The sequence below is a fragment of the Bos indicus genome, chromosome 1 (genome assembly GCF_029378745.1).
Source record: "Bos indicus isolate NIAB-ARS_2022 breed Sahiwal x Tharparkar chromosome 1, NIAB-ARS_B.indTharparkar_mat_pri_1.0, whole genome shotgun sequence".
Classification (NCBI taxonomy): Eukaryota; Metazoa; Chordata; class Mammalia; order Artiodactyla; family Bovidae; genus Bos; species Bos indicus.
The window spans coordinates 78,033,631-78,061,380 of record NC_091760.1 but is presented as its reverse complement, the minus strand read 5'-3'; the positions used below and the strand labels follow the sequence as shown (position 1 = coordinate 78,061,380).

The window sequence follows — 27,750 nt, the reverse complement described above, 5'->3', positions numbered from 1 at the left end:
GCAGAACAATTTGTTATAACAACTAACCTTTATCATCTTTGGGCTGTTCAGTGTGATTTGCTTTTCCAGTTATTTTTCTCCCTGATTATTCCTCAAACAATCGTATATATAGTACTTAGTTTATATATACATTATCAATAGTATATGTACTATCAATAATTATATCTCCACCCTAATTCTCCTCTTGAGTCTGTCTGTTGGCCTAGCTCCATATGCTTCCCTGAGCACCTCAGTTACCTACCAATCAATAACTTTCAGTAAGAACGATTATCTGAACTCTAGTAGGAGAATCATCTCTATATTCTGGTTCCTGGGTATAGTTTCTAAATTTTGGAAACCTTTAGGGATATATAAAATTAATTCCCTGATTTTCCCAAAGAGAAAACTGAGGTCCCAGAGACTGCTTGTCAGAGGCTATATGATATTTGTATTAACATGGGAGGGGGGAACTCACAAGGTTGAATGCACAGACAAGACAACTCCTACAGCCTGCATTTACCTCCTTGGAAGATAAATGATCTGAAAAATAAAACACAGTTCCAATTTATCTTCCTGTGCTGAGCAGCTGTTCACAGACACACTCCAGTAAAACACAGGGATTCCTGCAGCACTGCTTAAGCCAGAGGCCATTTCCCAGCCTCCCTGCACCCACCTCCCGTTTTTCTCTCCTTGTTTTGCCTCACCTCCCCACATCACTCTCATTATTGTTAAGTTTACATCTAATATAAAAGTAATCATCACTCATTGAATGGCTGCTTAGAACTGGAAATTCTAATCTCATCAGTGTCAATGGTGCTACTGTCTGTTTAATCAATGTATTATTGCTTCAGAAATGTTCCCAGGATGAAACTTGCACTTTTCCTCCACCAGCTTTCCGTCAGAACACACATGGCATCCAGATGACATCCATCAAGAAACGAAGATCCCCAGATGATGAACTGTTATACTTACCAGTGAGTCTCCCTTGGGTATTCGTGATTGCTTCATTGTCACCTTCTCTGAATAAGCTGTTACTCTGTGGTCATCTTTTGGTTATCCGTGAATGAGAATGTGAAGAGGGTGATAGAGGCAAGTGAGATAAAACAGAAAACCTACTTGTTTTTTGCGAAATTAGGAAATTATTCATCCTCTCTAAAGTTCTGGAACAGATTAATAATGTGGGCTCTTCCTCTTACTACTCACCCAGTCAGAACTACACTTCTACTAATAGAGTTCTTTTTATGCAAATCTTTAAAATTAATTTATCATTCATTACTGAAGAGTGATAAGATGATCCTAGACAGCCTGGTCATACCAATTTAGGACTAAAATTTTGTCAGAAGGCATTAACAAAATTGATAAACTATTATAGAGTGTTGCCTGTGATTTCTTTTAGGGAATGCTATTAAAAAAAAAAAAAAAGCAAAGCTAGGCAGAATCCTCAACTATATGGGAATGGCCAGAGATTTGGCCCAAATATTGTGTAGGAGTATTGTTCATTCCCACAAGGAATATAAGCCCTCTCCAGGTCACCAAGGTGCCCTTTTTTAGATTACAGTTGCAGTTCATTTAGCTCTTCTCACCTTAGGTCTTTGCCATCTAGAGTGGCAGCAAAGCTTTGGTAACCACTTGATGTGGTTGTCATCTGGCTCTTGATGTCATCTACACTGACTTGAGATACAGACAAGCTGGGCCAGGAGATTTGGCTGGGATTGAAGTTAAGCCACAGGTTTGGGTGTGCCATGCTCACTAGCCCTTCCTTCTTGAGGCCCTAAAGTTCAGTCAGGTCGGGGAATTAGACTGCTTGCTGGCAGAACAGTCAGACAGTGAGTGAGCTGAGATTCTCAATGTCTTGTTTCTCAGGCCACATATGGAAACTGGTATATGAACCCTTAAGTTAAACATTTTCCTGCTGTACTGGATATTTGGAAAGCTCTGATGTGTCTTCAGCTGATGAGATAGAAACCACGTTGAAGAGCTGTTTCTTTAATGAAATTTCAGTTTGTACTAATGGAGGAAATATCCTATCAATGGTTACATCTTATTTTTAGTGAATAATTAGCCAGACTGAAATGTGTGAAGGAAAAAAAAAAAAAAAAAACCTTTTCATTTACCGTGAATTTAGTTCGTGTTTGCTGAATGGCAGAAATGCTAGACTCTGACATTAGAGATCATTAAGGTACAGTTCTTACCTTACAAGACCTTGTCTTCTAGTGAGGAGACAAAGAGGTATTATAATGGAATCAACACTTCAGTAAAGTTAAGGGTGACACTGTGGGAGCTCACAGGAAGAATGGAAGACTTGGCCTAAAAGGTTGAGGTCAGCAAAAGCTTCTCAAAGAATATGATGCCAGAGCTGGGATAAGTAGGAATTAACCCAATAAAAGGTAGAGAAAATCTTTCCATTTCTGAATTCTGACAGGGAGGGGACAGGCGACCTGCCAAGGTGCACAGCGTAACAGGCACTCACTCTCACATCAGGCAAGTGCTCTTTGTTCTCCACTCGCCTTTCCCTAGTCCTGGTTCTGCTCAGACTTCTTAAAGTTTTTAAGAGACTCTCTTAAAGAGGGAAGCACATTTTACCCCTGCTGAAAACTTGTGTCTTTCCAGATTTAATTACAGTTAATTCTACTTATCTGTGGTAGTTATGCTTTATAAAGTCACAATGGACACTGCACGATCAAATACTGAATCATTGTTCCTATGAGAAATACAGGATTAGATTCCTGCGAGCTTCTGGTCACATTTTTAGCAACTGATCAATGCATTACTTTGTTTCATGTGTGTTTCTTATTTAATATATGCTGTTGATTCATTGCTGAAGAAGGAAATGGCAACCCATGCCAGTGTTCTTGCTGGGAAAATCCCATAGACAGAGGAGCCAAGCGGGCCACAGTTTGTGGGGTTGCAAAGAGTTGGACACAACTGAGCATGCCTGCACGCATGCACATTGGTTCATTAACATTGAATGCATAGTCCATACCACAACAGCTCAGGGCTGGGCTAAGCTTACCTAACATGAATTTTCTCCATAAGGCACATTACAATGTATTTGCATTTAGGAGCACTAGAGAGCATTGAAGCTGCCTTTGGGAACTATTTTAAACCAAAAAATGTACCTCCAAAAAGTACAGAAAAGTAAAAAATTTGGCCCTAAATAGGCTAAGAGAAGGACACTTATTTCCAGCAGAAGAGTTGAAACAAGAAGTTGGAACATCACCTTCTTCACCCTCAGTTGGGAACGTGCACACTGGGACAGTAAACTTTTCATCATTATGCCCCTGTCTGTGAAGTATTGATTTTTGTGTTATAAATAGATGTTAGCAAGTAGGTGAATTAGTCCAAGCAGAATCCACAAATAAAGAGGACTGACTGTACTTCTGATAGTTCTACAGTTCTTCATTTTTTGTCTCTTGCCTTCTGCTCTTTTATGTAGGTAAGGGGCCGTGAGACTTACGAAATGCTGCTGAAGATCAAAGAATCCCTGGAACTCATGCAGTACCTTCCTCAGCACACGATTGAAACCTACAGGCAGCAGCAGCAACAGCAGCACCAGCATTTACTTCAGAAACAGTGAGTGTATCCCTATGTCATTTTAGCAGATGTGATTAAGATGACTCTGTATTCAAATCGGCCACAGGATGGTTGTTGGCTGATGTAGAAGGTGAGGTTGTGAGACAGCAGAAATTGGTAGGTTCACATGAGCTGGTTTGAGGACTCCATTTTCTGCTTCAACAATCTCCTATGTTTCTTATAACCCTCCCTTTGACAAGTTACACCTATATCCTGAAGTTGAATTGAAACCATTTCAAGTGAATTCTGAAAAAAGACTCACACTAATAGAATTAGTTTTCTTCTCTATGCCCCTGGTCCATACACATCTATCAATAGTAGAATTTTGAATACATCCTCTATGCTAGTAATAATGTGTCTATTTAAAGTCACATAGTTTTTCCTCATTCCAATATCTTATCTTGTCCCTCACCTGGGATGCACACAATCCACTTTTGGGAAAATCATTATAGACCAGAGACAGCACATAGGTTTCACTATAAGTGACTTCTTTGAGTGCTGTGTTGAGGATTCAGAGTCCTAGTGCCTGGTCATTAGGGAAAATCTGGATGCATTAGGGCAAAATAGAGCGGCATTGCCAATGTTTTAACATCCTCATTCTAGGTCTTCCAGCAGTACATGTTTACATCAGTGAGGCCAGATTTTGCAACCATTTTAGAATATACATACAGACTATTTATATATTCATTTTACCTTGATTCTTGGATCTTTGATGATGGTGTTTTTTATACCTAACCAGAACACACTAGCTCTTATGAAAGGAAGGGAAATTGGTGAATCAGAACTCTGATTTATACTTACCCTTCTGTGGTTAAGAATAATCACTTGTGAGCTGAAAATCTATTGTGTCTATACCGAAAGTATCGCCAGAGTCTCTGTTGCTGCTGCTGCTGCTGCTAAGTTACTTCAGTCGTGTCCGACTCTGTGCGACCCCATAGACGGCAGCCCACTAGACTCCTCTGTCCCTGGGATTCTCCAGGCGAGAACACTGGAGTGGGTTGCCATTTCCTTCTCCAGTGCATGAAAGTGAAAAGTGAAAGTGAAGTCGCTCAGTCGTGCCTGACTCTTAGTGACCCCAAGGACTCTAGCCCACTAGGCTCCTCTGTCCATGGGATTTTCTCCATAGATCAACGTAAAATGTAGATATTTTATACTTCAGGCAAAAAGAAATGAAGCCAAAACTATTTTGCCTATGACAGATTGTCTTTTACATTAGGAACACAAATGAACAATAAATAATGGATCTTTTCTCATTTATTATTAACTACTGTAGAGAAATACCTATGAAAAGTGTAATAAAAAGATATTGTTTTTCTTTTTTAAATAAAATAAATGCAGTTGAGGAGGTTGGACTGCATCTCTGATACTTAGGAGGTGTTCTCTGAGCCTGTACCTACTGACTATGGGATATGGAGTGGGTAGCAGAGGAACTAAAAACAAGCATACTCTCTCTTTAAAGGACTTCAGGCTCTTTGACCATTTAAGACTTTTTTTTGACTGAAAGGGATCTTACCATTCACTTCTAGCACAGAAGTTTTGCAAATCATAATTATAAGGTTTTGTAGTCAGGCTGACTAGAAAGTTGAATCAGGAGGTTCCTTGGGGATACAGAGTACTTCAGAGGAGAATTAGAATTCAAGGTTACAGAATTCCCATTGTCAGTCCTTATATAATATTTAGGATATCAGATAGAAATATATATTAACATATTTAGGTGCAAAACTGATTTAGTTCTTATAAACTCATACAAGGATCAAAGAAACAGACCTGTAATATCCTTTACAGACCCACAGGGAATAGATGCCTTCTCCAAGATACTTACATCATGCTGTTAAGACAGACTCCCAGATCATTTTCAGTCCGCCTGGAAATGTTTGACTTAGCTAAAATAATGTCAGAAGAGTTACTCAATGCCGAACTAGTTGCTCCATGATTTTCTGTCTTTTTTTCACTTAAAGCGAAAAGTGCTGTTGATTTTAAATAGTGTGGTTTGTAGATTCTGACCTTCTACCACACAGTTTGGCAAACACTTTTTTTTTTCTTTTTTTCTGTAAAGCACCGGTAGCGAATATCTTAGGCTTTCTAGTCCATGTATATGGTTTCTTGCAGCTCCCCTGTTCAAAAACACAGAAGCAACCAGAGACAGTATATAGACAAATGAAAGTAGTTGTTACAATAAAGTTTTATTTTATGGACACTGAAATTTGAAGTTCATATAATTTTCATTTGTCATGAAACATTTTTCTTTTGAATTTTTTCCACCTTGTAAAAATGTAAAAAGCATTCTTAGTTTATGGACCAGATTTGGCCTATTTACTATAGTTTTCCAGTCCTCTTTCTAGATAACAGAATGGATCCTTCATGACTTCTTGACATTCATAGTTTTTAATAACAGTATTTGGAAGCTGATCTGTATATCCTAAAGTAGAGAAGTACTAAAAGATTTTAAGAAGTCTTTTAGGATGACATTTCAGAACAAAACAATAGCAGCCTTTATCAGAGGCCTCTCTTCTCTTGCTTCTGGCTGAAGAAGTTAGACATGCTCATCTAGATACACAGTATGGTTCCTCATCAGCCAAGACCAGAATAGTTGACATGACACAGGTAACAAGCTTTTTACTGAGGATCTGCTATGTGAAAGCATTAGAAGCAGAGACGAGACAGATGTGTTTCCTGCCCTCCCATAGTCTACAATATGGTGGTGACTTACCAGAACACTATTTGAATCTTAAATAGCCTCTGGAAGTTTCTTTTCAGCATCATGTAAGTTTATAGGACATTTTAAACAGTTTGTCTACATCATACAATAGAAAGAATAGTTTTGTGTCATAGTTTTAGAGATTTTACAAGCCAAGACAATCTACTTCAGTCAGCTGAGGGCATGAGCATTTGTTCATTTACATGGGATCCATGAGGATACATAGTTCTGTGTCTCTAGATGATGAGTTATTCAGAGCTTATAACTTCTCTAGCCTAACTGGCTGACATGGCTCTAAAGCGAAATTATTTTATTATAATTCATATTTCATCAAGCCATCTATTTCATCAAAGAAGAACCTATATCATAAAATTGTTATTTTAAGAAGCTCAAAGGATTTTAGAGACGTATTTTCACTTTTTGCACGTGTGTTCACAGATGAATAGTGAACAATTAGTAGCCTGTAGTTCCCTGTGGTGTCTGTTTGTATGTACCATTGCATGTTTTTGACTGCTTGTTTCCACAGTGTATAAGAGCTAACTTTAGCTGTGATAACTTGTGCATGGAAATATAACAGACTGCAAAATGAAATCTTTGGAAAATATAGACATTTGGCCTAATTATGTCTTTGTTACATTATATATACCTGGATTTCCCTCCATTGTTGGATATATATCTATATAAATTCTCCAGTTGCTGTATTCTTCAGCTGAGTTTTTTTTTTCCAGCTCTTTTATTTTTATGCAGATCTCCAAGAAAAAGCATGAATAATTAGACAAGCAAAAATAGAAATCTAATTCCCTGGCAATCATTTGAAAATAATACATCAGCTTAGAAAATGCCTATGATAGCCTGTGAATTCTTTGCAAAAATTTAGTACCAATATTATGCTGGTGAGGAATCAATTTTATACTTTTCTTTATAGTGGAGGGAAAATCAGTGGGAAGGGAATAATACATTTAGTACAAGGTAGTAATGAAATATTTTCAGTTTTAATTGCTTCTGTTAGTGTCCCAGTATATGTTTCTCTCTGTTTGCTTTTCATTTGTGCATGGTTTTCCTTTTTCAAAAATTCCTTCACAATTACCTTCATGATCATAGGCTTTCTGGAGGATAAATCTTCATTGAATTTTTGTGGCTCTAATTGTTATAAGTAGGTTTTATACAATGTATAAAGAAATTTTATTTTAGTTGATTGGAATAAACATAAAGAGTTATGTTCATAGAAGCCAAAATCTAGTAAGAGGACAAGTTGGACCCATTCATGCCACTAGATTCCTTACCATCATACTTTCAAGGGGCATTAACTCTTAATACAGTTTTTCAGAAGCCACTTGAAACCTTCTTAGCAATTCTTTTGACTTGTGTACTTTAGAGTGATACTATCTCTTTTTCATTATTTTTTCCTTCTTAATTTAGTCTCCTCCTTGGCTTTCATCCTGATCTGAAGCCAGAACTACTTTGTTAAAATTTTACTTAGCCTAGCACTGGAGAATTATTTTTGAGTTTCTACAGGATGGATTTTTACTTTAATTTTAATACAAATAGGGACATTCTGAGGAGCTCTTAATGTTTCCTTCTCCTGTACGGATCAGATCACTTTCTGATCGCAGCTCACTGGTCAGATAGGTCATAGAATATCAGAGCAGAACAGGAGCTTCAAGACCTTAGTTTTAGCCTCTTTGTACCATAGCTGAGAAAACTGAGGCCCAGTGAACTCACCCCTGTGAGTTCATAGCTAGTTTAGAGCAAAGCCAAGATCAGAATCAGATCTGAAGGATATAGCTCTTTACAATGATTTGGTCTGCTTCATTAGTTAAGAAAGTTATAAAAATAAAACCAAGTGAGAGTTGCTTAGTCATGTCCAACTCTTTGTGACCTACATTTTCTACATACTTAGCAACCAGTTCTTCATCACCTATCATATGTATTCTTCAGTGATGAAGAAAAGTATTAGATAGAAAGAAAGTAAAAGTTGCTCAGTCCTGTCCAACTCTTTGCAACCCCATGGACGATACAGTCTATGGAATTCTCCAGGCCAGAATACTGGACTGGATAGCCTTTCCCTTCTCCAGGGGATCTTCCCAACCCAGGGATCAAACCCAGGTCTCCTGCTTTGCAGGTGGATTTTTTACCAGCTGAGCCTCTAGGGAAGCCTAGTAAAACAAAAGTAAGCACTTACTCCCACTTTTCCAACTCTGTATCAAGTGGTTACTATTTACCTTTGTGGTTTCATTGTAAAGTCCTATTTCTTTAGGCTTATCTAGCTATGGTTTTCTTCAAGAATGTTTATCATTTTGCTTCAAATTCATGTATCTGTGAGAGAAGCAAGTAATATTTTCAGAATTATCACTGTGGGAGAAAGCAGAAGACAGAAATCTTTCTCACTGAGAGAGATGATTAATACCGTATTTCTAAGTTTGACTTAGAAATCTTCCGTCTTCCGTATTTCCAGATTATTTGGTTGAAATTGCTAGTTTCATAGATTTTTTTGAAAAGGTTAATATGTGGTTCAACCTCACAGGTCATGGCAGTGCACGAGCATTTATAGTTTACCCAGTTAGTTTTGAACTTCACAGAGATGTTGGGAAGTTGTCAGGAGAGAGAGTTGCTAGCTCTGAGCTGGTAATGATGAAAAATATCCTCAAATTAATTAAATTCAGATAGATTAACTCACTTTTCTAAGTTCTTATGTCTCACTGCAGAACTTATCTCAGTTTTAGGTCTCAGTGTGTGCCCCTCTGGTCCAGACACTTTTATCATAAGTGAAAGATGATTTCTGCATGTTGTCTCATTCAACCCTTTGTCCAAGAGAAGCCCCAAGATGTAGTATCCACAGAAAAAGTCATAGCCATTGTTCTTTAGTTGGTAATAAATTACTTCCCTACTATTAAGAAGTTGTATTCTGGCATCTTCTTTAAGATGATCCCAATTCTTGCTGGTGAGACGATTTACTAAATCTCAGTCCTGACCAAGGGAAAATGGCTTTGTTCCTTTGCAAGGAATAACTGAATGTGACTCAAAAGCCATCAGGGCAGCAATTCCCTAACAGCTTGTGATGTTGCACAACCTTTAGCAAAATAAAAGGATTTGTTCCTGGCATCCTTGAGCATAATTGATTTCTTCATTATGCAAAAGTTGCTTTCATGAGTTTGATATGTGCATTTCTAGGCCAAGTTTGTGACTGAAAGGATTAAGATACTTATCCATTGCAATCTGGGTACGTACAAAATGCTCATTAATAGTTCTTTACAAAGGCAGGATGATGCAGCCCCCAGACTGATAAGATCATATTTCTTCATACTTCACACTTAGACTAGACAGGAACAGTAATGAGGCATTATAATTGGGTAGATGACATTTTACAAAAGATTGAAGTTACTTCTTGTCTCTGCATTCCTTTTGCAATTAATTGTGTCCAGTATGCCAAATGATGTACTAAGCATCATGACCTACCTTGTCTCAGTAGTCCTCAACTGAATCACTTATGGAACTTCTTAAAACTATATATATGCTTGGGTTCCAGCCTGGTCTCAGAAAGGATCTGGGAAAAAATGCCTTTTTAAGAAAAATTTCCACAAGTGATTCTCAGAGTTCTGGATAACTACCACTACCTTTTCTCCTTTCTTCTTCTTCTTCAAAATCTTGAAATGTCATCTCTGAGTGATTTTAAAGGTAAAGAGAAAGGGATAAAAATAGCCTTGCAGGCATTCTGTTCTGACTGTACTATGATCATGAAGGTAGAAGGATGTGTTTCTGCATTCAATGGATTTGAATATGTGAAATCCTAAGCCTTCATCTTTTCTTTTCTCTGGTTCCTCTCTGCAGTCTCCTTTCAGCCTGCTTCAGGAATGAGCTTGTGGAGCCGCGGAGAGAAACCCCGAGACAATCTGACGCCTTCTTTAGACATTCCAGTCCCCCAAATCGATCAGTGTACCCATAGAGCCCCATCTCTGTATTTTGAGTATGTGTGTTTATTGTGTTTCTGTGTGTGTGTGAGAGTGTGTGAGAGTGTGTGTGTGCTCACACACATGCGTGCATGTGTGTGTATCCAGCCCTCGTAACCAGGACTTGAAGACACTTTGGCTCAGAGACCCAACTGCTCAAAGGCACACAGCCATTAGTGAGAAAATCTCTGAAGGGACTCAAAACTGTACAAGAAAGCACGTTTTCTGCAGATTCTGTATCCTTAGATCTAGTATGGGTCTGTCAGGAACCCCTGTGTTTGTCTGTGAGCTTTTGTGTTGTTTCTCGGGAGGGAGGAGCTCAGGCTGGGACGAGGGGCATTACGATGTTTATTGGAACCCTTTTCTGTTACCTTCTGTTGTTTCTGAAACTCATAAAGAAGCTTTTGAGCAGGTCTCAAACTTAGATGTCTTTTTAAGAAAAGGAGAAAAAAAGTTGTTATTGTCTGTGGGTGGCTGAGAGACTCAGTCAGGCCCTTTTAATGCTGGTCATGCAATGATACTGCAAATAGTAACAAGCTAAGGTATCAAATGTACTGCTGGGCAGAGAGGTGATAACTACCACGAGTAGCCACTGTAGGGGATGATTCTTTTCTTCTTTTTGAGAACTTAAATCATCAGTATCTTCCCCTCATATGTAGTAGAAGGTTCATTAATGCTGTGTAAGACCCTGAACTAACAACCCATGTCAGCATCTGATGTGATAGACTGTCTTCCTTGCTCCTGGAAACCCTGGAGATCTACCCCTCCAAATTGGGGTTTGGACCCCAAGGAAAGTAAACCTCTTTTGTCATTTTAAGAAGAGGGTAAAACTACCCTGGTGATATTCTTCCAGACAGTCATATATCATTCTTCAGTGCCCAAAGTGGAATTCAAAATCCTAACACCAAATCTATGATTAACATCTCTGGAGTTCCTGTCCCTCAGTCTGACCCTAAAGTCACCCATATCACTAACATTGTTCAAAGTGTCTTGTCAAGGACACTTAAGTTTTGTCTAAGTGATGTCCAAGTAAACACATGTTAAAGTCAACCCTCCTGGCCCAAATATTAGAGTTGATGACTTTTCTTTTTTTGGTTCAGTGAGTTTAGAGGATCTATTTATTTCCATTTTAAAATCATATTTAAAAATAATAATATAAAGACTTAAAAAATCTTCTCCCCACACCAGGTCACCAGCTCTTTATTCTGTGTCACCACAGCAATGATTTCTTGTTATTGAGGCTGTTGCTTTATGGATGTGTGATTTTAATTTTCAATAAACTTTTGCATCTTGGTTTATCTTGCAGTTTTTCTTTTCTGTCTCTTTTGCTTTTTTAAAAATCTCTGAAGTGCTAGAATATTTTCATTTAAGTGCTTGAAGTTCCATGTGTAAGTCAAAAGAGCAAGCAGAATAGGTCATTTTGGTTCTGTCTACACTATTGCCAGTAGTTGCTATTTTTATTTAAGATACTCTGTATCAAGGTCATCAATCTGAAAAACAAATTTCAATGCCAACACTAACTTGAAAATATGTTTAGCCCTGTGCATGTTAAATTTCATCATAAAGAGCTAGACCCTTATAATATCATTTGTTTACACTGCTGAACAAGTCTCAAGTTATATCTTCAGCTGCCAAGTTCTTTAGAAGAAATTTAAATCAAATTCCAATTTATTAAATATTTTGGCTTCTGTGACAAAGGCCATAGAAAATATCCAAAAATCTGTAGTGGAACTTGTTGTCCAATGCTTTGAAAAAAAATTACAGTTTCTGATCTTTGAGTAACTCTTTTTTAAAACTTCAAAAACTATTTTTCTAAATAAAAATAGTATAGTCACTTAGAAAAGCACTTAAGAAAAAACTTATGTTTGAGATAAAAGTAGAATAGTGAAATCAGATTATCTTGTTACATTGGGACAAGTTTCACTTTCCTTTTAAGGAATTCACAAATTCCTTAAAGGGTGAGTAAATGTGTTTAGTTTTTTAACATTTGCACTTTCTTTCAGACTTTTTGTTCGGAAATTCACTCTATTTTTATGGAAGTTTTTAATGTGTTTGTAATGATGTTTATATACATGCATATATGTGAGCTGATGGAACATATTTTATAATTACAGTTGATCTAGCTGGGGAAGAAACACTGTCTTTTGTCTTTAGAAGCAAAATTCCCCAGATAGCGAGAAAAGTTACATGCGGGATGGTACTGGGCAGAATTTCCAAGAGGAACCATTCCTTTTCTCATGTTCCATGTCTTTCCGCCCACCCCACCCCCCCACTTTTTTTTGACCCCTCTCATACCTGTGGTGTTTCCAGGATCTGAGACTGCACTCCAGCAATGGTTTGGTAAGATAGCTTCACCCTGATACATTGCCAGATTCCACTAGAGAGTTATCTTTTCTTTAGCAGTGGAAGATTGAAGGACACAGAAGGAATCCTGTGGTGGAATTCTAGGCATCTCCAGCAAAGCGGTGAAGACTTTGAATTTGTGTCTTCTCAAGAATCTTAACTCTCTGCCACATAGATACTCACTAGACTCGGAATCTGGAAACCTGATTTCAATCCTGGATGATCCTGAAGCTCTCTTGTGGTTCTGAGATATGGGATTTTATTCCTAGAAATGTACACAGAAACCTACATTATCTGCGTTAAGAACTAGAACTTGATTTTACCAGGACTTCTACTCAAAACTAGAAATACGTGGAACATACCTTTCCTAATTTTTGTATGTTGGATTCCTGAAAAAATGTAAAGTGCCTCTAGAGAAAATTACCTGAGGCTTACACCTTGTTATTTTTCTGGGGATATCTATATTCTGACTTTTTCCATTTAGTGAGTGTATATTGTGTGTGTGCACATTTTCTTTTTTGAGTGGGGACAGAAACCATAACAGCACAGGTTATGTTGTCTCTGAACACTTTTTCCATCTCTTCATATGCCCCAGCAGTATTTAGGATTGTCTGCTCAAACATTGTGACATTATATTTGTAAAGGAAAAAAAAAGTTGTTCTTAAAGTCCTTTAAATTGGTTATGATTTTTTTCAGCTTTGCTCCCTTTTCCAGAGCACATAGAGATGTTCAGAATATTTTCTACATCAGACATACAAGCTTATAATAAACAGATGACAACAACCTTTCTCCTTGTAGCTTTAACACTCACTTCAGCGTTAAAGGAGATGCATTCAAAGTTTCTGAACTTTTCAGACTCTCTTATTCTTATTCATCTCTTCACTCTAATTTCTGGATTTGTCCAGCTAAGAGTCCTTGCCACTTCTTCCTATTAATTCTTAAACTGACACCTCTTATCCCCTTGACTACACACTAAAGTATTAAACATTTGGAGCTGGAGGGGAAGAGCAAAAGGCAGCAATGTCTCTTGAGCACCTACAATTTACAGGACAGTATCCAGGACTCTTACATCATCTGATCTAATCTCCATAGCAAGTCTTCTGGAGTGAGTGTAATACCTGTTCTACAGATTAAGAAAATGAGACTGGAAAGACTTGTATAAAACCCAAAATCCCTTAACTGATTTGTGTCAGATCTAAAATATTAACCCACATATTTTGATTGGCTCCAAAATTCACGTTCCTTCTTTGTTCATCTATGATTTGTGACCTACCTTCCTTAAAAATAGTTTAGGTGGCTTAAAATGAACTAATAAAATTATAGAAAAATAAAGACCACAAAGGGAACAGGAGAAGGGAATTGTAATAGGATGTGGAAGAAGGCATTCACTATAATTAAGGGTCCAGGGAAAATTCAGATTTTTAAATACACTTTCACTTTCCTAGTGGTAGACATTAATGCTTCAAGGAACATTTCCATTAGTTCTTGCTGTACATGTGACTGATTGGGGAGGGTAAGAGGGATAAGTAGACATTTCTTTAGGTCACAGAGGGCCAGTCTGCCTCTGGAGTCTGGGCAACCAGGCATCTTTGTTACTTTGTGGTGGGTAAAGATACAGGAAGAAGCACCTAGTGAAGTTTCTCTTGGTCATCCTGCTCTGAGCTTTCTTGCACTTCAACATGGACTTAACAGATGTTCCTAGGTATACTCAAACATGTTGGCTCATGCAAGGCTTCTACACAGGGGTGGAGTGGACCTGGGGATAGCTAGGACTCCCTTTACTATATGCTTTGTTCTATGCTTTATCTCAGCCTCCCATGTTTCTATCAGTACTTCACCTACTTCTTGATTATGTAACCTATTGCACTGTCTTACTTCTGGGAAGGTGCCACAGAATGAAAGGAAATGCTTTGGACTAAGAGAAGAGCTCTCTCAGCTCATCATTTACAGCCATGTGTGACTTGGGTCCATTTTTCCTTAGAGTATTATATTTACCCACCTGTACAACAGGCATTATCATTTCTGCCCATTGCTACCCTGCCATCCCATGTCCATCTGTGACTCATTCAGAAAATGGATAAAGGAGAGCTTGGTAACCTGAAGAATCTTACAATTGGGAGAGTTTCTTATATAAACTGCTGTTTATACAACAAGGATCTAAACTTGTCTTCTTGAGGAGGGCTAAAGTGAGAAATCAGTACCCTCCCGCTTTAAGGCAGCAGTTGTAAAATACAGCTGAATTGTCAATTGCACGTTAATTGTTGTGTTCATTTATGCAAATATAGCCTATTATTTGAATTCCTCTAGCCAAGGCTGTTCAGTGATATGGAATGGAGGCTTCTATGTTTTGTGTAATTATGGAGGATGCAGAGTGGCAGCTTTGAAGTCCAAGCCTAGCACTACTGTAGCACTCAGGTGTTAGAGCCACTTGTTATTTTTTCAGACATTATTATACCATGCTTGTTTGGAGCTTGGATTCATGTACAGAGCCTTCTAAATCTGATATACACACAAACAAAACTTGACTATACAAGTTTGTATGGCTCCAACAGGGAGGAGACAAATAGGAACAAAATAATACATCTTATTTGAGAAGTGTCGTAGGGGAGGTTTTCCCCTTTTACATGCTCAACCCAATCTTCATTTTATGGGCACAGATTACTCACTGTAAGTGTCTGATAGTATCTGATATTGTGTACAATTCTTCCTCATCTTATCTTGTTCAGTTATCACCATAGCTCTACAAGGTTGGTTGGATTATAATCACCATATATCCTCTATTCTATGAGCTTCTCAAAGATGAGATAATTTCTTATGAGTTTCCCCATGTCCAGCATCTAACTCATGCAATAAGTATATATATATTTAGTTTACATACATTTTAGTTTTCTGGTGAGGGATGTTTACTGGCTTGCACAGAGACCTATAGCTTTCTAATATATGCTGAAGGAAGACTCAAGTCTTGAATTTCTGACTCCATATCCACTAATTCTGGTAGAAATCACTAGTTCTATATTCAAAGTCAGGAACGACAGCTGAATAGGGAATATCATATATAATATAATACATAGTGCTGTGTACATTCTCAGTCGCTCCAGTCCTGTCTGACTCTTTGTCACACCATAAACCATAGCCCACCATGCTCCTCTGTCCATGGGATTTTCCCAGCAAGAATACTAGAGTGGGTTGCCATGCCCGCCTCCAGGGCATCTTCCTGACCCAGAGACTGAAACCCTGTCTTCTGCATCTCCTGCATTGCAGGCAGATTCTTCACCACTGTGACACCAGGGAAGCCATAATACATAGTAGGACAAACCAGTTCTAGTTAGTTTGCAAATCAAAGTCATGCTGAATGGAAAACTGTGTTTCTTCTTCCCTTTGTAGGAGACACAGATTTGATCTCTCAGTAGGGAAGATCCCCTGGAGTAGGAAATGGCAACCCACTCCAGTGTTCTTGCCTGAAAAATTCTGTGGACAGAGGAACCTGGCAGGCTACAGTTTATGGGGTCATAAAGAGTCGAACACAACTGAGTACCTGCGCGCACACACACACACACACACACACACGCATGCCCCAGAGACTTGTGGAAGCTTAACAGAACAGTTGTTGGGACTCTCAGATTCCCTCTGTGTAGAGAGGCTGTTGGTATTCTCATGGGCTCCCTCATGGCCCAGGAACAGCTAAGCTGAGAAAGCATGTTTCCGTGTTGAGGCCTCTGCTTGATGGCTGCCAAATGCCCTGTTTGATTGATTTTATGGTTACTTTCTTCATATCCCAAATTGCCAAGCTCCAGCTATAGGTGAAACACCTCAGCCACAATTTGAGCTCGCCATCTCCATGTCTTTCATAAGCCTTTGGGTCTTCACTCAGTTCTTTTCCCTTTTTGATTTTCACATTGAGAGGGATGGAGAAAACAAAAGGGGGAAAAGAAGATGCAATGATTTCCCCTCTCACAAAGGAGATGCTTTAGGAAGATACTCATCTCTGTCCTGTAGTCACATAGGAAACACGATATGATGATAGCTTTGTGATCCCTGCCAAGGCAGGAGAGGTTCTCAAATGGAAACACAAATAAGTTCCTGTCATTGCTCTGGAGGAATATTTTTACACCTATATAGTTGGGGCCATGTTTTAGTCTGAGACCTGTTGGAAATGACCGGTCCCCACTCCTCAGCATCCTGCTTACCATACTTCCCTGTTTGTGTTCCCAGGACCTCGATGCAGTCTCAGTCTTCCTACGGTAACAGCTCCCCACCTCTGAACAAAATGAACAGCATGAACAAGCTGCCTTCCGTGAGCCAGCTTATCAACCCTCAGCAGCGCAACGCCCTCACTCCCACCACCATTCCTGATGGCATGGGAGCCAACAGTAAGAATATCTCCCTTGAGCTGCAGCTGGAGAACCAGCAGGGCTAGTGTAGGGGAAGACTCTGCTCTGGGGTCAGGGAAGGCTTGCTCTGAAGCTGTATGGGAGGCACAGAGAGAAGCTGAGTGGCTTATATTTCTCTTGGGCAAAGTTGTCTCACTTTTAAGATTTGTGACTCATTGCAAAGCACATTGGTAGAGATGGAGAAGGCTATTCCTTTAGTAGGGATAAGGATATCTGTGGAAAGAACAGTCTGCTTCCTGCCAACCTGGATGTGGACCCACCTTCTGCAATCTTTGAGATTATCGGTAGGAAAAATGGCCAACTTGTTGGAAGCAGCATAGTGTGGTGGACTTAAAATCTAGAAAAACAGATTGTAGTCTGGACTCCATTGCAGTATTAGCTGTGTAACTCTGGACAAGTCACCTCTCTGATCTAATGCTAAGTTTTACATTCATAAAATTATCACTCTGCACACTTAGCAGTTTATCAGTCTGTAACTCCACACTTTTGGTCTTCTTAACTTGTCCCTTTCATCCCATACACAGTTATTAAAGAATCAACATAAGGAAAGGAGCCTTCCTGTTATTTACTCACACACAGATTCCTCATATCAACTAAGTATAACTATAAGAGAAAATGTATGAATTGAGCCTGGAAATGGATGATGATCAGTACATAGCTTTGCTATAAATATAATTAGCTTGTCCACTAGAACTTAATCTAGCAGAGTGGATATCCAAACTTGAAAGAAAAAGAAAAGATAGCAAACACACAGTGAGATGGTAAAAATACAGAAAGGTTACAAAGCCTAAATACATCCCATGTGTCTTGTAATCACCCTCATAAAGCAGTGCCTCAGTCTTATCCTAGAAATCCTCATGTTTTTTATCAATCCTTCAAATTTGCATTTCACTGTTGCCTTGTAGAGACTGGGTTTTCTTTTTTTTAAACTTTTTATTTTGTATTGGAGTATAGCTGATTAACAGCGTTGTAACAGTTTCAAGGTATACAGCAAAGGGACTCAGCAACACATATACATGTACCCATTCTCCTCCAAACTCTGCTCCCATGCAGGCAGGGAGGCTCAGACTGTGACTCTCCCTGGTGCTGATAGCACCTGTTCAGACTGTATTGACATCAGAGGTATATGAGGTCTGGTTCCTTGGTATGGCAATGCAGACATTAGAGCCAGACCACTCTCTCACTAGTGACAAATACATCCTAAGAATAAACCTGACCCCTCAATAGATCTACTACTTTGGCAATAAAAGGAGAAGGAACCATTTATTATTATTTTTGTTTTGTTTTGTTTTCTCTCTGATAAGATCTTAGAGTCCTCAACTTTGTTTTGAGATGACAAAATAGCGATAGTGGTAATGATCCTTCACATTTGTATAACAGTTCGCATCCTTTTTTCCTTATTTATGCTTAATAATTTTCCTCTGGTGGCATCAGGAAAGTCAGAGGGGAACTGATGAGATGTTCTTGCCTGTGCTCTCTAGCTGACTAGCTGGTGGTAGAGGCCTTTCCCCTTTGGTAAACTACAATTCACTAAAATAGAAGCAAATTACCTTCATCTTTTTGTGGACATGTTATTTTGCTTTATATTAGTTTATACCTAAAAACAAAATCTGTTTCATAATTATTATTGGTATTGAGCTTTTCTTCTCTATAAGTGAGTGTTTACAGTTTGTTCTTTAGTAAGAAACCAGTCCAAGTTGGTGTCATTCCCAAACGTAATCCTGAAATGGACCAGAAAAAAAGAGCTAGGGTCTTTCATTGCCTCCTTCCTTCTGAGACATTTGGTTCCCTACGAATACTGCAGTGAATTCTCTCATTCCCAAACCAGTATCCCAAAGGGCCCTTTCTCATTCACGGATGTGTTCATTTGTTCGCATAACTTAAGTTTCCTGGGCATCTGCTCTATGCCAGGCACTGTGCTTGGGTCTCTGGGGAACCAGACATACATCAGGTCTAATCTCCATGCTTAAAGAGATTAGCCTAGTGAAGGAGGCAGAAATATAACTCAGGAAGGCAAATACAAAGAGAACTGTATTAACATCAGGAGCAGCAAGTATTAGAAGGAGACAGAGCAGTAGAAGTAGAAAACAGAATGGGAAGAGATTGTTCTAAGAGAATGTACCATGGTCAAGAAGTATGTCATTAGTTTAGAGTTTGGTAACTCTTCTGTTCAGTGAGATGCAGGGTGCTTAGAGGGGTGTAGTAAGAGATAAGACTGGAAAGGAAGGTTGGTAGAGTAGGCCCTTGGTAACGTTAAACCAGGTGAGATGGACCACTGGGATGGTGGTATGTGATAAGGGCAGTAACCCTCTCTGTTCCTCCTGCTTCTGTTCAGTTCCTATGATGGGCACCCACATGCCAATGGCTGGAGACATGAATGGACTCAGCCCCACCCAGGCCCTCCCTCCCCCACTCTCCATGCCATCCACCTCCCACTGCACCCCCCCACCTCCGTACCCCACAGATTGCAGCCTTGTCAGGTGAGTCCACAGCATGTCCCCTGGGGGCCTGTCCTAAGCATCTCTGGGTGGTGGAGGGTGGACACTGTCAAAGTTAATAGCATAGTTGGAAAGCAAGCAAGCAACCCTGTGGTTCAAGTTCAGTTATCTCTAATCTATGGAGTCATCAGTAGTATTTAATCAAAGCAACCATAATAATCAACATGGGGAAAAGTGAAAATGTGAGTTTATAGGCATATGTGTCCATGCCTGTTTTCTCCATCTTCATTTATTCCCTTACTCCTCCATCATATTTTTACAGTCAGTTGTGACCTTTAAATTGGTGCTCAGGGCTGGGGTTCCCAAAAGGGCAGTCAACTTGCTATCTTGCTCCCTTTCCTGCTCTCTAGGCCTCATAGCTCTCAACCGCCATGGGATCATTATTTTGAAGCTGGATGTCCATCAAAAAGTTTGAATGTTAGCAAAAATGACAGGGACTCTCAAGAAGCCAGTGGCCTCTTCTGCTTTGTCATATGAGAAACAGGGACATTCCAGGAAAGGGAGTTCAGATAGCTAGAAGAAAGAAAGCCATGAAGCCTAGAAATTTGTTTCCAGCAGAGGCAAGTGTAGGTGTCCAAATCTCATGCCTGTTGCCTATCATCTGCTCGTGCTTCATGTGCAGAAGGCCTTTTTCACTTGACTGCTGGAATACTAGGTGTTGGTTCCCACATGATTGATGCAGCAGCATTAGCAGTGTCAGTCAGAAAGATGGCCAAGTGCATGTCTCATCTCATCCAGTATTTGGCTCTGTGATGATTGTGGTACCATTGATCTGAGACCAGGAAAGAAAAGAAGGGGATCTGTATTCTGAAGAGGACATAAATTAGAAAGCATTGATGACTTCACAGTATAGTGGCCCACAGTTTTTCCTTAGCCACATAAACCATTCTCAGAAACCTCAGATACAAACAATCAAAGCGGAGACACTATTTTTGAAGTAAAGAGCCAGGAGGCAAGAGGACTGGAAACCTGAGCACTGGACTCCTTCCTTTCACCCCCTGCAATGGCTCCTAAGGCACTGATATGCAATCCCTGGAACTCCACTCATCCACCATTTGAAAAATCTCTGCTCTGCAGGAATCCTTGAACAGTTGACTTTAATCTCTGTAGATCTAAATTAAAGTTTATGTCACTGCTGCTGCTGCTGCTGCTAAGTCACTTCAGTCGTATCCGACTCTGTGTGACCCCAGAGGCGGCAGCCCACCAGGCTCCCCCGTCCCTGGGATTCTCCAGGCAAGAACACTGGAGTGGGGTGCCATTGCCTTCTTCAGTGCGTGAAAGTGAAGTCGCTCAGTCGTGTCCGACTCTTAGCGACACCATGGACTGTAGCCTACCAGGCTCCTCCATCCATGGGATTTTCCAGGCAAGAGTACTGGAGTGGGGTACCATTGCCTTCTAATCACCTCCAAACCTCCAATCCAAGGCCCCACATATATTTTATATACCCCTAGTCTCTTCTGTAGGGCATCCCAGGGGAAAATGTTGGGTTTTCCTTTATCTTGCCAATGCAGTTGGGGTGAACTTTCTTTTTCTGTTTCCTCCTTCCTCTTCCCTCCTCCCTCTGCAGTTTCTTAGCGAGGTTGGGCTGTTCATCATGTCTGGACTATTTCACGACCCAGGGGCTGACCACCATCTATCAGATTGAGCATTACTCCATGGATGTAAGTAACTGTTAGACTTTTCTCTTGAGTTTTATTTCTTAATTTCCTCCCTCTGGTGACATCCACCTTGTAATTGAATCCCCTCTGTTTCTCAATCCTCAATTTTGATGAAACCCATAACCATATTAGAAAGATCCCCAGACCTCCACCTCTACATTTGAGAAGCTCAGGACTCAGCCATCCTCAGCTTGTCTGATCAGTCAGCAATCTTCTATTACATGCATACTATGTGCAGAGTAGGAAAAAGATCTGATTCCCACCTTCAAGGAATATATGGTCTCTGAAGAGTTCAGAGGACTTTCTGGAAGTTCTCATTAATTGGTATAAGATCCCAGGGAGGATAGCAGGAAGCTAGTGATGTTATTCTCACTTTAAAACATGGGGAGGCAACAATACAGTCATTTGTCTGGATTAGTTGATGTCAGAACCAGGAATAGAACCCTGAAGTATAAGCGTCTGGCCTTTCACCCTATTAATTGAACTTTTCTGCCTTTCCTTAAAATAGGACATGATAAGGGATTGAGCAGTGTCTCTCAATAAGAACCATATGTTTGTTCATGATCAAATGTACCAGAATAGGGTCCAGGCATACCTGACCACTGGGAAAGATCACTGGTTATGGGTTCAAGTCCCAGCTGTGCTTTTTAGTGGTGATAAGAACATGGTGTAATCACTTTGCTTCTCTGGGTCTCAGTTAATCAAATTGGGTTCAAAATCACTGCCTTCTGGCTTCGATAGCCTTTAGAGCAACATGGATGGGAGGGAACTTATTCTTGCTTCTACAGTACCTCTTGAACTACTGCTCACATGGGAGGGAGCTCATTTCATTCTGGTTTACAGCAATCTGGTTTTTCTCCCAGGCTACGCTATATGCTGCTCTGTTTGGGGTTCACTCTCCTCCCTTCTAGCTTCCAGAGGGCCCTTTGGGCTGGTGGAAGAAGATATTCTCTGCCTCTGCTGCTGCTTCTGTAGTTGAGACCTCTTTTTGCCCCCCTCCTTGAGCACCGATGCCAGAGACAGCCCACACAGTGTAAGAACACCCCTGCCCTTATGGTAATGAGCATATGCTTCACTGCCCCTATGCCCACCCTTCTTTACCCCTCAATCACCCCTGGCTGCTGCTCCCTAATGGAAGAAATTACAAGTAAAAGCCACATAGAAAGCTTTAGGAGTATGTTCCAACAGGTTTCTGAGAACTTCACAATGATGTCCATCCATTGAAGGCAGTTTGACACAAGTCATTGTGTTGCGCTGTGTTTGAGAACCTTACATGATTGAACAGGAACTTTGTCCCTTCCTTATATTTTTAAAGCTTTGTCTTCCACTTACTCACTTCTCCCCAATGGGGACTGGGTCAGGATGCCTCTTTGGTTGTTAGGATCTGCCAATGCTCTCCACAAGTCCATCTCTGCTGGTGTTAGCTAAGTCCTGAGCCAGGCTCTGGGCCACAGCTATCCCACCCATCAGGATAAGTTCAGATCTATCCAGAGAGTAATGCAGTTCAATGGAGCCTAGTTTACAAAGAGTTTTGGATTTATTTGGAGTTTCAGAAGCATACAGAGGTATGCTCACTTATCTATTTGTGGATTAACTTCTTTATAATGTATTCTCCTGCTAGAATAGGAAATTAGAGTGCCCATACTGCTCATTTCCAAATTAAGAAATATTGGGAGGCTATCTAATTTCTGCATCCTCACTTCAGCTTCTTCCTGTTCATCACTGGAAATAGACACTTGCTTTTCAGCTTGTCTCTCAACACCAGTCTTAGTTACTTCACATACTTCCCTGGAAAGAATATGGTTAAATTTCAGTGTTTTTATATGTATTCCCTCTAAGATACAAGAATGGGTTAATCATGATATAACATAGTAATAATACAGATGACTGAGATTTACATAGTATGCTTTATAATGTGCAATATACTTTCACATCCACATTTGCATAGGAGTCCACATTATATGTTGACCTAAAAAGGAATTGTATCCCATTTTGTCAATGAGGAAACTGAGGCCAGTAGGAAATAAATGACTTGAGGGAGGTCTAGAGCTAGTCAGTGACAGAATAAGAGCTTCTGCCAAGGTCTTCTGATGCCAAGCACAGTGTTCTTTCTACCTACCATGCTGCTCCATAAAAAATGCCAACCATCACTAAAACAGGCTAATGAAATACTAATGCAGATAAACAGAGATGCTACCACAGTTAGTTAAGATCAATCATCTTTGTAATGCCTTCTGCCCCTATCCATAGAACATGGACACATACTCTGTGTTTTGATACCCTGATTGATCCAAACACCAAAAGACCTTTTGACCATTAGGACAGTTACAGGTTCAGAGGCTGTCCTGAGTTCCCATTCACTTAATTGTATAATTTTAGATTTATTGACGTCTCTGACCTTCAGCTTTTCTGTCTGTAAAATAGGCATAATAATACCGACCACAAATCTTAGCATTAAATAGGATGGTGAATAAAAAAAGATTAATTGAATGCCTGGCATGTCGAAAGTATTTAGTATCTGTTAGTAATTTTTTTTTTCCTATCTCCTCATATGAGAAGTAGTAGCATTCTATTAATATCTTTCTTCTAGTAATTAGAGCCAGGTAGATTTGAGAGTTGCCAGATTCCTTGACCTGATGTTTTTGTTTGGGGATTTTTGTTCTGTGATCTAAATATTACCTCTATTTTACCAATGAGGAAATGAGACTAATAGAGCATAAATAAAATACTCTACAAGAAGAGATGACACCTCAAGGCTGTATCTTTGTGCTTAGTTACATATATCTTGAAGATTCATAAAGAGCTGATTTTATTGTTGAATTTAGAGTTCAATAAATGCAGGTCAATTAAAGCCAAGCATTGGGGAGCCAAATGGTATGGACTAAATGTCAGTTTTTCTCTTTGTCCTAATTCTCCTGGATTCACTTCCCTATTGCACAGGATTTGGCAAGTCTAAAAATCCCTGAGCAATTCCGACATGCCATCTGGAAAGGCATCCTGGACCACCGGCAGCTCCACGACTTCTCCTCCCCTCCCCACCTCCTGCGGACCCCAAGTGGTGCCTCCACAGTCAGCGTAGGCTCCAGTGAGACCCGGGGTGAGCGTGTCATTGACGCTGTGCGCTTCACCCTTCGCCAGACCATCTCCTTCCCACCCCGAGATGAGTGGAATGATTTCAACTTTGACATGGATGCTCGTCGCAACAAGCAACAACGTATCAAAGAAGAGGGGGAGTGAGCTGAGAGTTGTGGTGCAGGCTCTTCCCATTTTCCCATCTTCCCCCAACCCCAACAACAAGGCACTACTGCTTGTCCAGCCAAGCATTCTCCCTAGCTCATCTCTTTCCTCTTTTCAGTCTGGTTTCTTAAGGGAAGGAGAAATAAGAGGCTGCGTTTTACCTATGTCTGACCTGGCACCTGATTCTGTTTCTGGCTTTAAGCCTTCAGCTCCCTTGTTTGCAGGACTGAAATTGTCATGGCTATGCAGAAGTGAGCAAAAAAGCAGTGGGTGTCTCCTTAAGTGGCAGAGAGCTCTCATTGACTTTTATAAAGCATTTTCACCCCTATAGTCTAAGACTATACATATAAATATATAAATATACAGTATGTATTTTTGGGTGGGGGCATTGAGTATTGCTTAAAATGTAATTTAAAGGAAAAAATGGAGTTGCACTTATCACCTTTTTTTTTTTTTCTAATTTACTTGTTTTGGATGGCTTATCTATAGGCCTTCTCTCAAAGTCAGCCATGAATGGTAGTAGGTATCTAGATCTTGATAGTATATGTGAGTGACAATGACATGTAGGTGCCTTCAGTTCTTTTGATGCTAAACACATGTTACACCCCACCTTTGGTTTGATCTACTTGTTATTATGTGGGTGAGACTGGATACCTATGTACACGATTCTCTACGTTGGTGTATTTTATGTTACTGATATCTCCACTACTGATGGTGGTTGCCTTCGGGGTGATATAGCTAAATTACAAGAAAAAGTCCGTGTTTACACTATCACTCACCAGAAGAAAAGAAATATCCTCCCTTGCTTTTGGTTGGGATTGGGGAATGTGAATAACGGCCAAAATCCTTAAAAAGTCATTGCAGCCAGTTCAGTAGCACCTGACACCATGTGTCCTGGTATATCGACAATCTCCTCATATTTAATGCCAGACACACCTTAACTCTCAGTATTTATTGGCAAAGCATTAGCTGCCAGTACAAAAGCTTGAAAACTAAATTTCACAACTAGATTGATTAACTCAATTACATATTTGCTACACTTGTTTAAGGTTAGCAAATTAAGGTTGATTTGATTGGGATGAATGCACCTATCTAGTTCTCGCAATAAATCTTTAATATGTATTAAGAATATCCAGGAAAAACAGGAATCTTACAGAGATATTGCGTCTCCACTAAACAGTAAGAGATCTCAGTAAACCATGAATTGAAGCACTTGGAAGACTTTTTGAAACATAAATAGTATTATTTGGTAAATGTTTCCTCTAGTGACCCTCACATTCTATAAAATTCTGCTTATAAAGGCTTGTTGATCTTTCTGTCTTCAGGGTTTAAAATAGGGGTATTGATTTGGAAAATGTAAAATTATGAGATCCGTTTTCCTGTAGCATCAGTTGTATCACTACATCACTTATCTTTTTGAATAATATTAATTTTACTTATATTGAAAGTAACTGTGAGAACCCAACTTCCCGTCCATCTCTCTTCTGGACTGTGCACGTGCTTAAAAATATCCCAACAGATTAGAGGGTAAGCTTTCCATTGGAGATGTTGCTTGAACCACATAAGCAGAGACTTCTCTTCAGATTCAAAAATAAAAGTGTAAATGGAGATATTCCTATACATCTTTTAGAAACATACTTTGTAGCAGATACTTTTTTTTTAAACCACAAAACTGAGTATTTTGTATATATTGCTAATGAGCTCTAAAAGCCTACTGTGCCTTTTGGTAAAGGGCTATCATTGCACATAAGCATCAAGTTTTATTTTAAAGTGCAAAAGGGCTAATGTGGCTCAAAAATATATGAGTTTCACCTGAAAAGTGTATATATATTTTGTGTGTGAAATTGCATACTTTGTTTTATTATCTTTCTCTCCTTGGGATAGTGGGTTTTCCAGAACCATTGTTGAGATTTTTTTTATTATTGTTATTGTTTTTGTATTTTCATGAAACACCATTTAGTGAAACTACAATGTCAAATTAAAAAAAAAAAATGCCATTACTGTAAGACGGGGGGAAGGGAAAGTTGTTTTTTTTATTATTTTTTTTTAATTTTGTATGTTAAAGAGAGTGAGTCCTTGATTTCAAAGTTTTATTGTGCATAAATGATAATAAGCACTGCTAATATGTGGAACAAGCATGCAGGTTTGAAAGCCTGTTGATGGGAGAATGAAAGCCGTGCCTTTGCAATGCTAGAAGGACAAATGGCTTCCTGGACTGTCCTGAGCGTTTGAATAAACAGAGGACATCTGAGCTATCTCAGCACTATTCGGGTAGCACTAAGGACTCAAATTCCTGTACTGTACATCATGGGTTTGGCATGAGCCAAAGCGAGGCACAACTACTGGCCTCTCATATCCTGGTCGCAACTTAACGTTTTTTGAGTGTATGAGTAACTAGCATAAGGGGAGAAAGAATATTAAGGACAGACAAGGGGGCATGGGCTTAATGGAGTTCTAATGTGGTCTCATTACAGTACAGATGGCTGAAGAATGGATACATTTTTGTTTGAAGTTGATTAGAAATGGAAATGGAAGATAGAACTTTCTTCATTAAATCCATTTACCTTTTGTTTTCTTGATATTCCCCTAAAATACAGTATGTGGGGTATTGAATGTTTAAGGGTTGCATTTTTTTTATTATTTTTATAATTGTGAAAAACTAAGTCAATGCCAAATGTTTTATATGCTTTATTAACGTTTTTGAAAGTTGTTTTTTTTTTTTTTCCTTATAGATGTGATGCTTTTTTTTTTTTTTAAGTTTCAGTTGCTTGTCTTATGGAATTTGGGGCAATGGGCTTTGGATGAGCCAGAGGCAAATCCACAAGCCAATTATGTTTGCCAGGACATGCAATAAAATTAAAAAATAAATAAAATTTGCATTGAGAAATGGAGTTGATGTATGCATCTGTCTGTCTGTCTGCCTGCCTGTCTGGCCTTTGGCCTTATTTTTATTGATGTAGAAGAAAAGATGCCAAGGATTCCCAAGAAACATTAGAGAGATTCAAATATTGACACTTAACAAAAAAATCATTATTTTCTTATTTTCAGTTCAGTTCAGTAGCTCAGTTGTGTCCGACTCTTTGCGACCCCATGAATCGCAGCACGCCAGGCCTCCCTGTCCATCACCATCTCCCGGAGTTCACTCAGATTCACGTCCATCGAGTCGGTGATGCCATCCAGCCATCTCATCCTCTGTCGCCCCCTTCTCCTCCTGCCCCGAATCCCTCCCAGCATCAGTCTTTTCCAATGAGTCAACTCTTTGCATGAGGTGGCCAAAGTACTGGAGTTTCAGCTATAGCATCATTCCTTCCAAAGAAACCCTAGGGCTGATCTCCTTCAGAATGGACTGGTTGGATCTCCTTGCAGTCCAAGGGACTCTCAAGAGTCTTCTCCAACACCACAGTTCAAAAGCATCAATTCTTCAGT

The 27,750-nt window shown here is 39.5% G+C and overlaps 1 protein-coding gene across 9 annotated transcripts in view; it reads left to right on the top strand.

The window, feature by feature from the left end:
* The window catches only part of TP63 (tumor protein p63), a 272,129-nt gene extending 244,914 nt beyond the window's left edge, over positions 1–27,215 (top strand). For 7 of the 9 annotated variants that reach the window (XM_019958208.2, XM_019958202.2, XM_019958196.2 and 4 more), the window contains 6 exons: positions 871–953; positions 3,416–3,552; positions 16,753–16,910; positions 19,267–19,411; positions 20,997–21,090; positions 24,028–27,215. In XM_019958208.2, the coding sequence (XP_019813767.1) occupies positions 871–953; positions 3,416–3,552; positions 16,753–16,910; positions 19,267–19,411; positions 20,997–21,090; positions 24,028–24,324 (914 nt within the window). In that variant the 3' untranslated portion in view covers positions 24,325–27,215. Of the gene's footprint in view, positions 1–870; positions 954–3,415; positions 3,553–10,078; positions 11,496–16,752; positions 16,911–19,266; positions 19,412–20,996; positions 21,091–24,027 lie in introns of those variants that run through there. The other 2 variants (XM_070790195.1, XM_019958212.2) reach the window with 2 other exon arrangements.
* Positions 27,216–27,750: the final 535 nt, after the last annotated feature.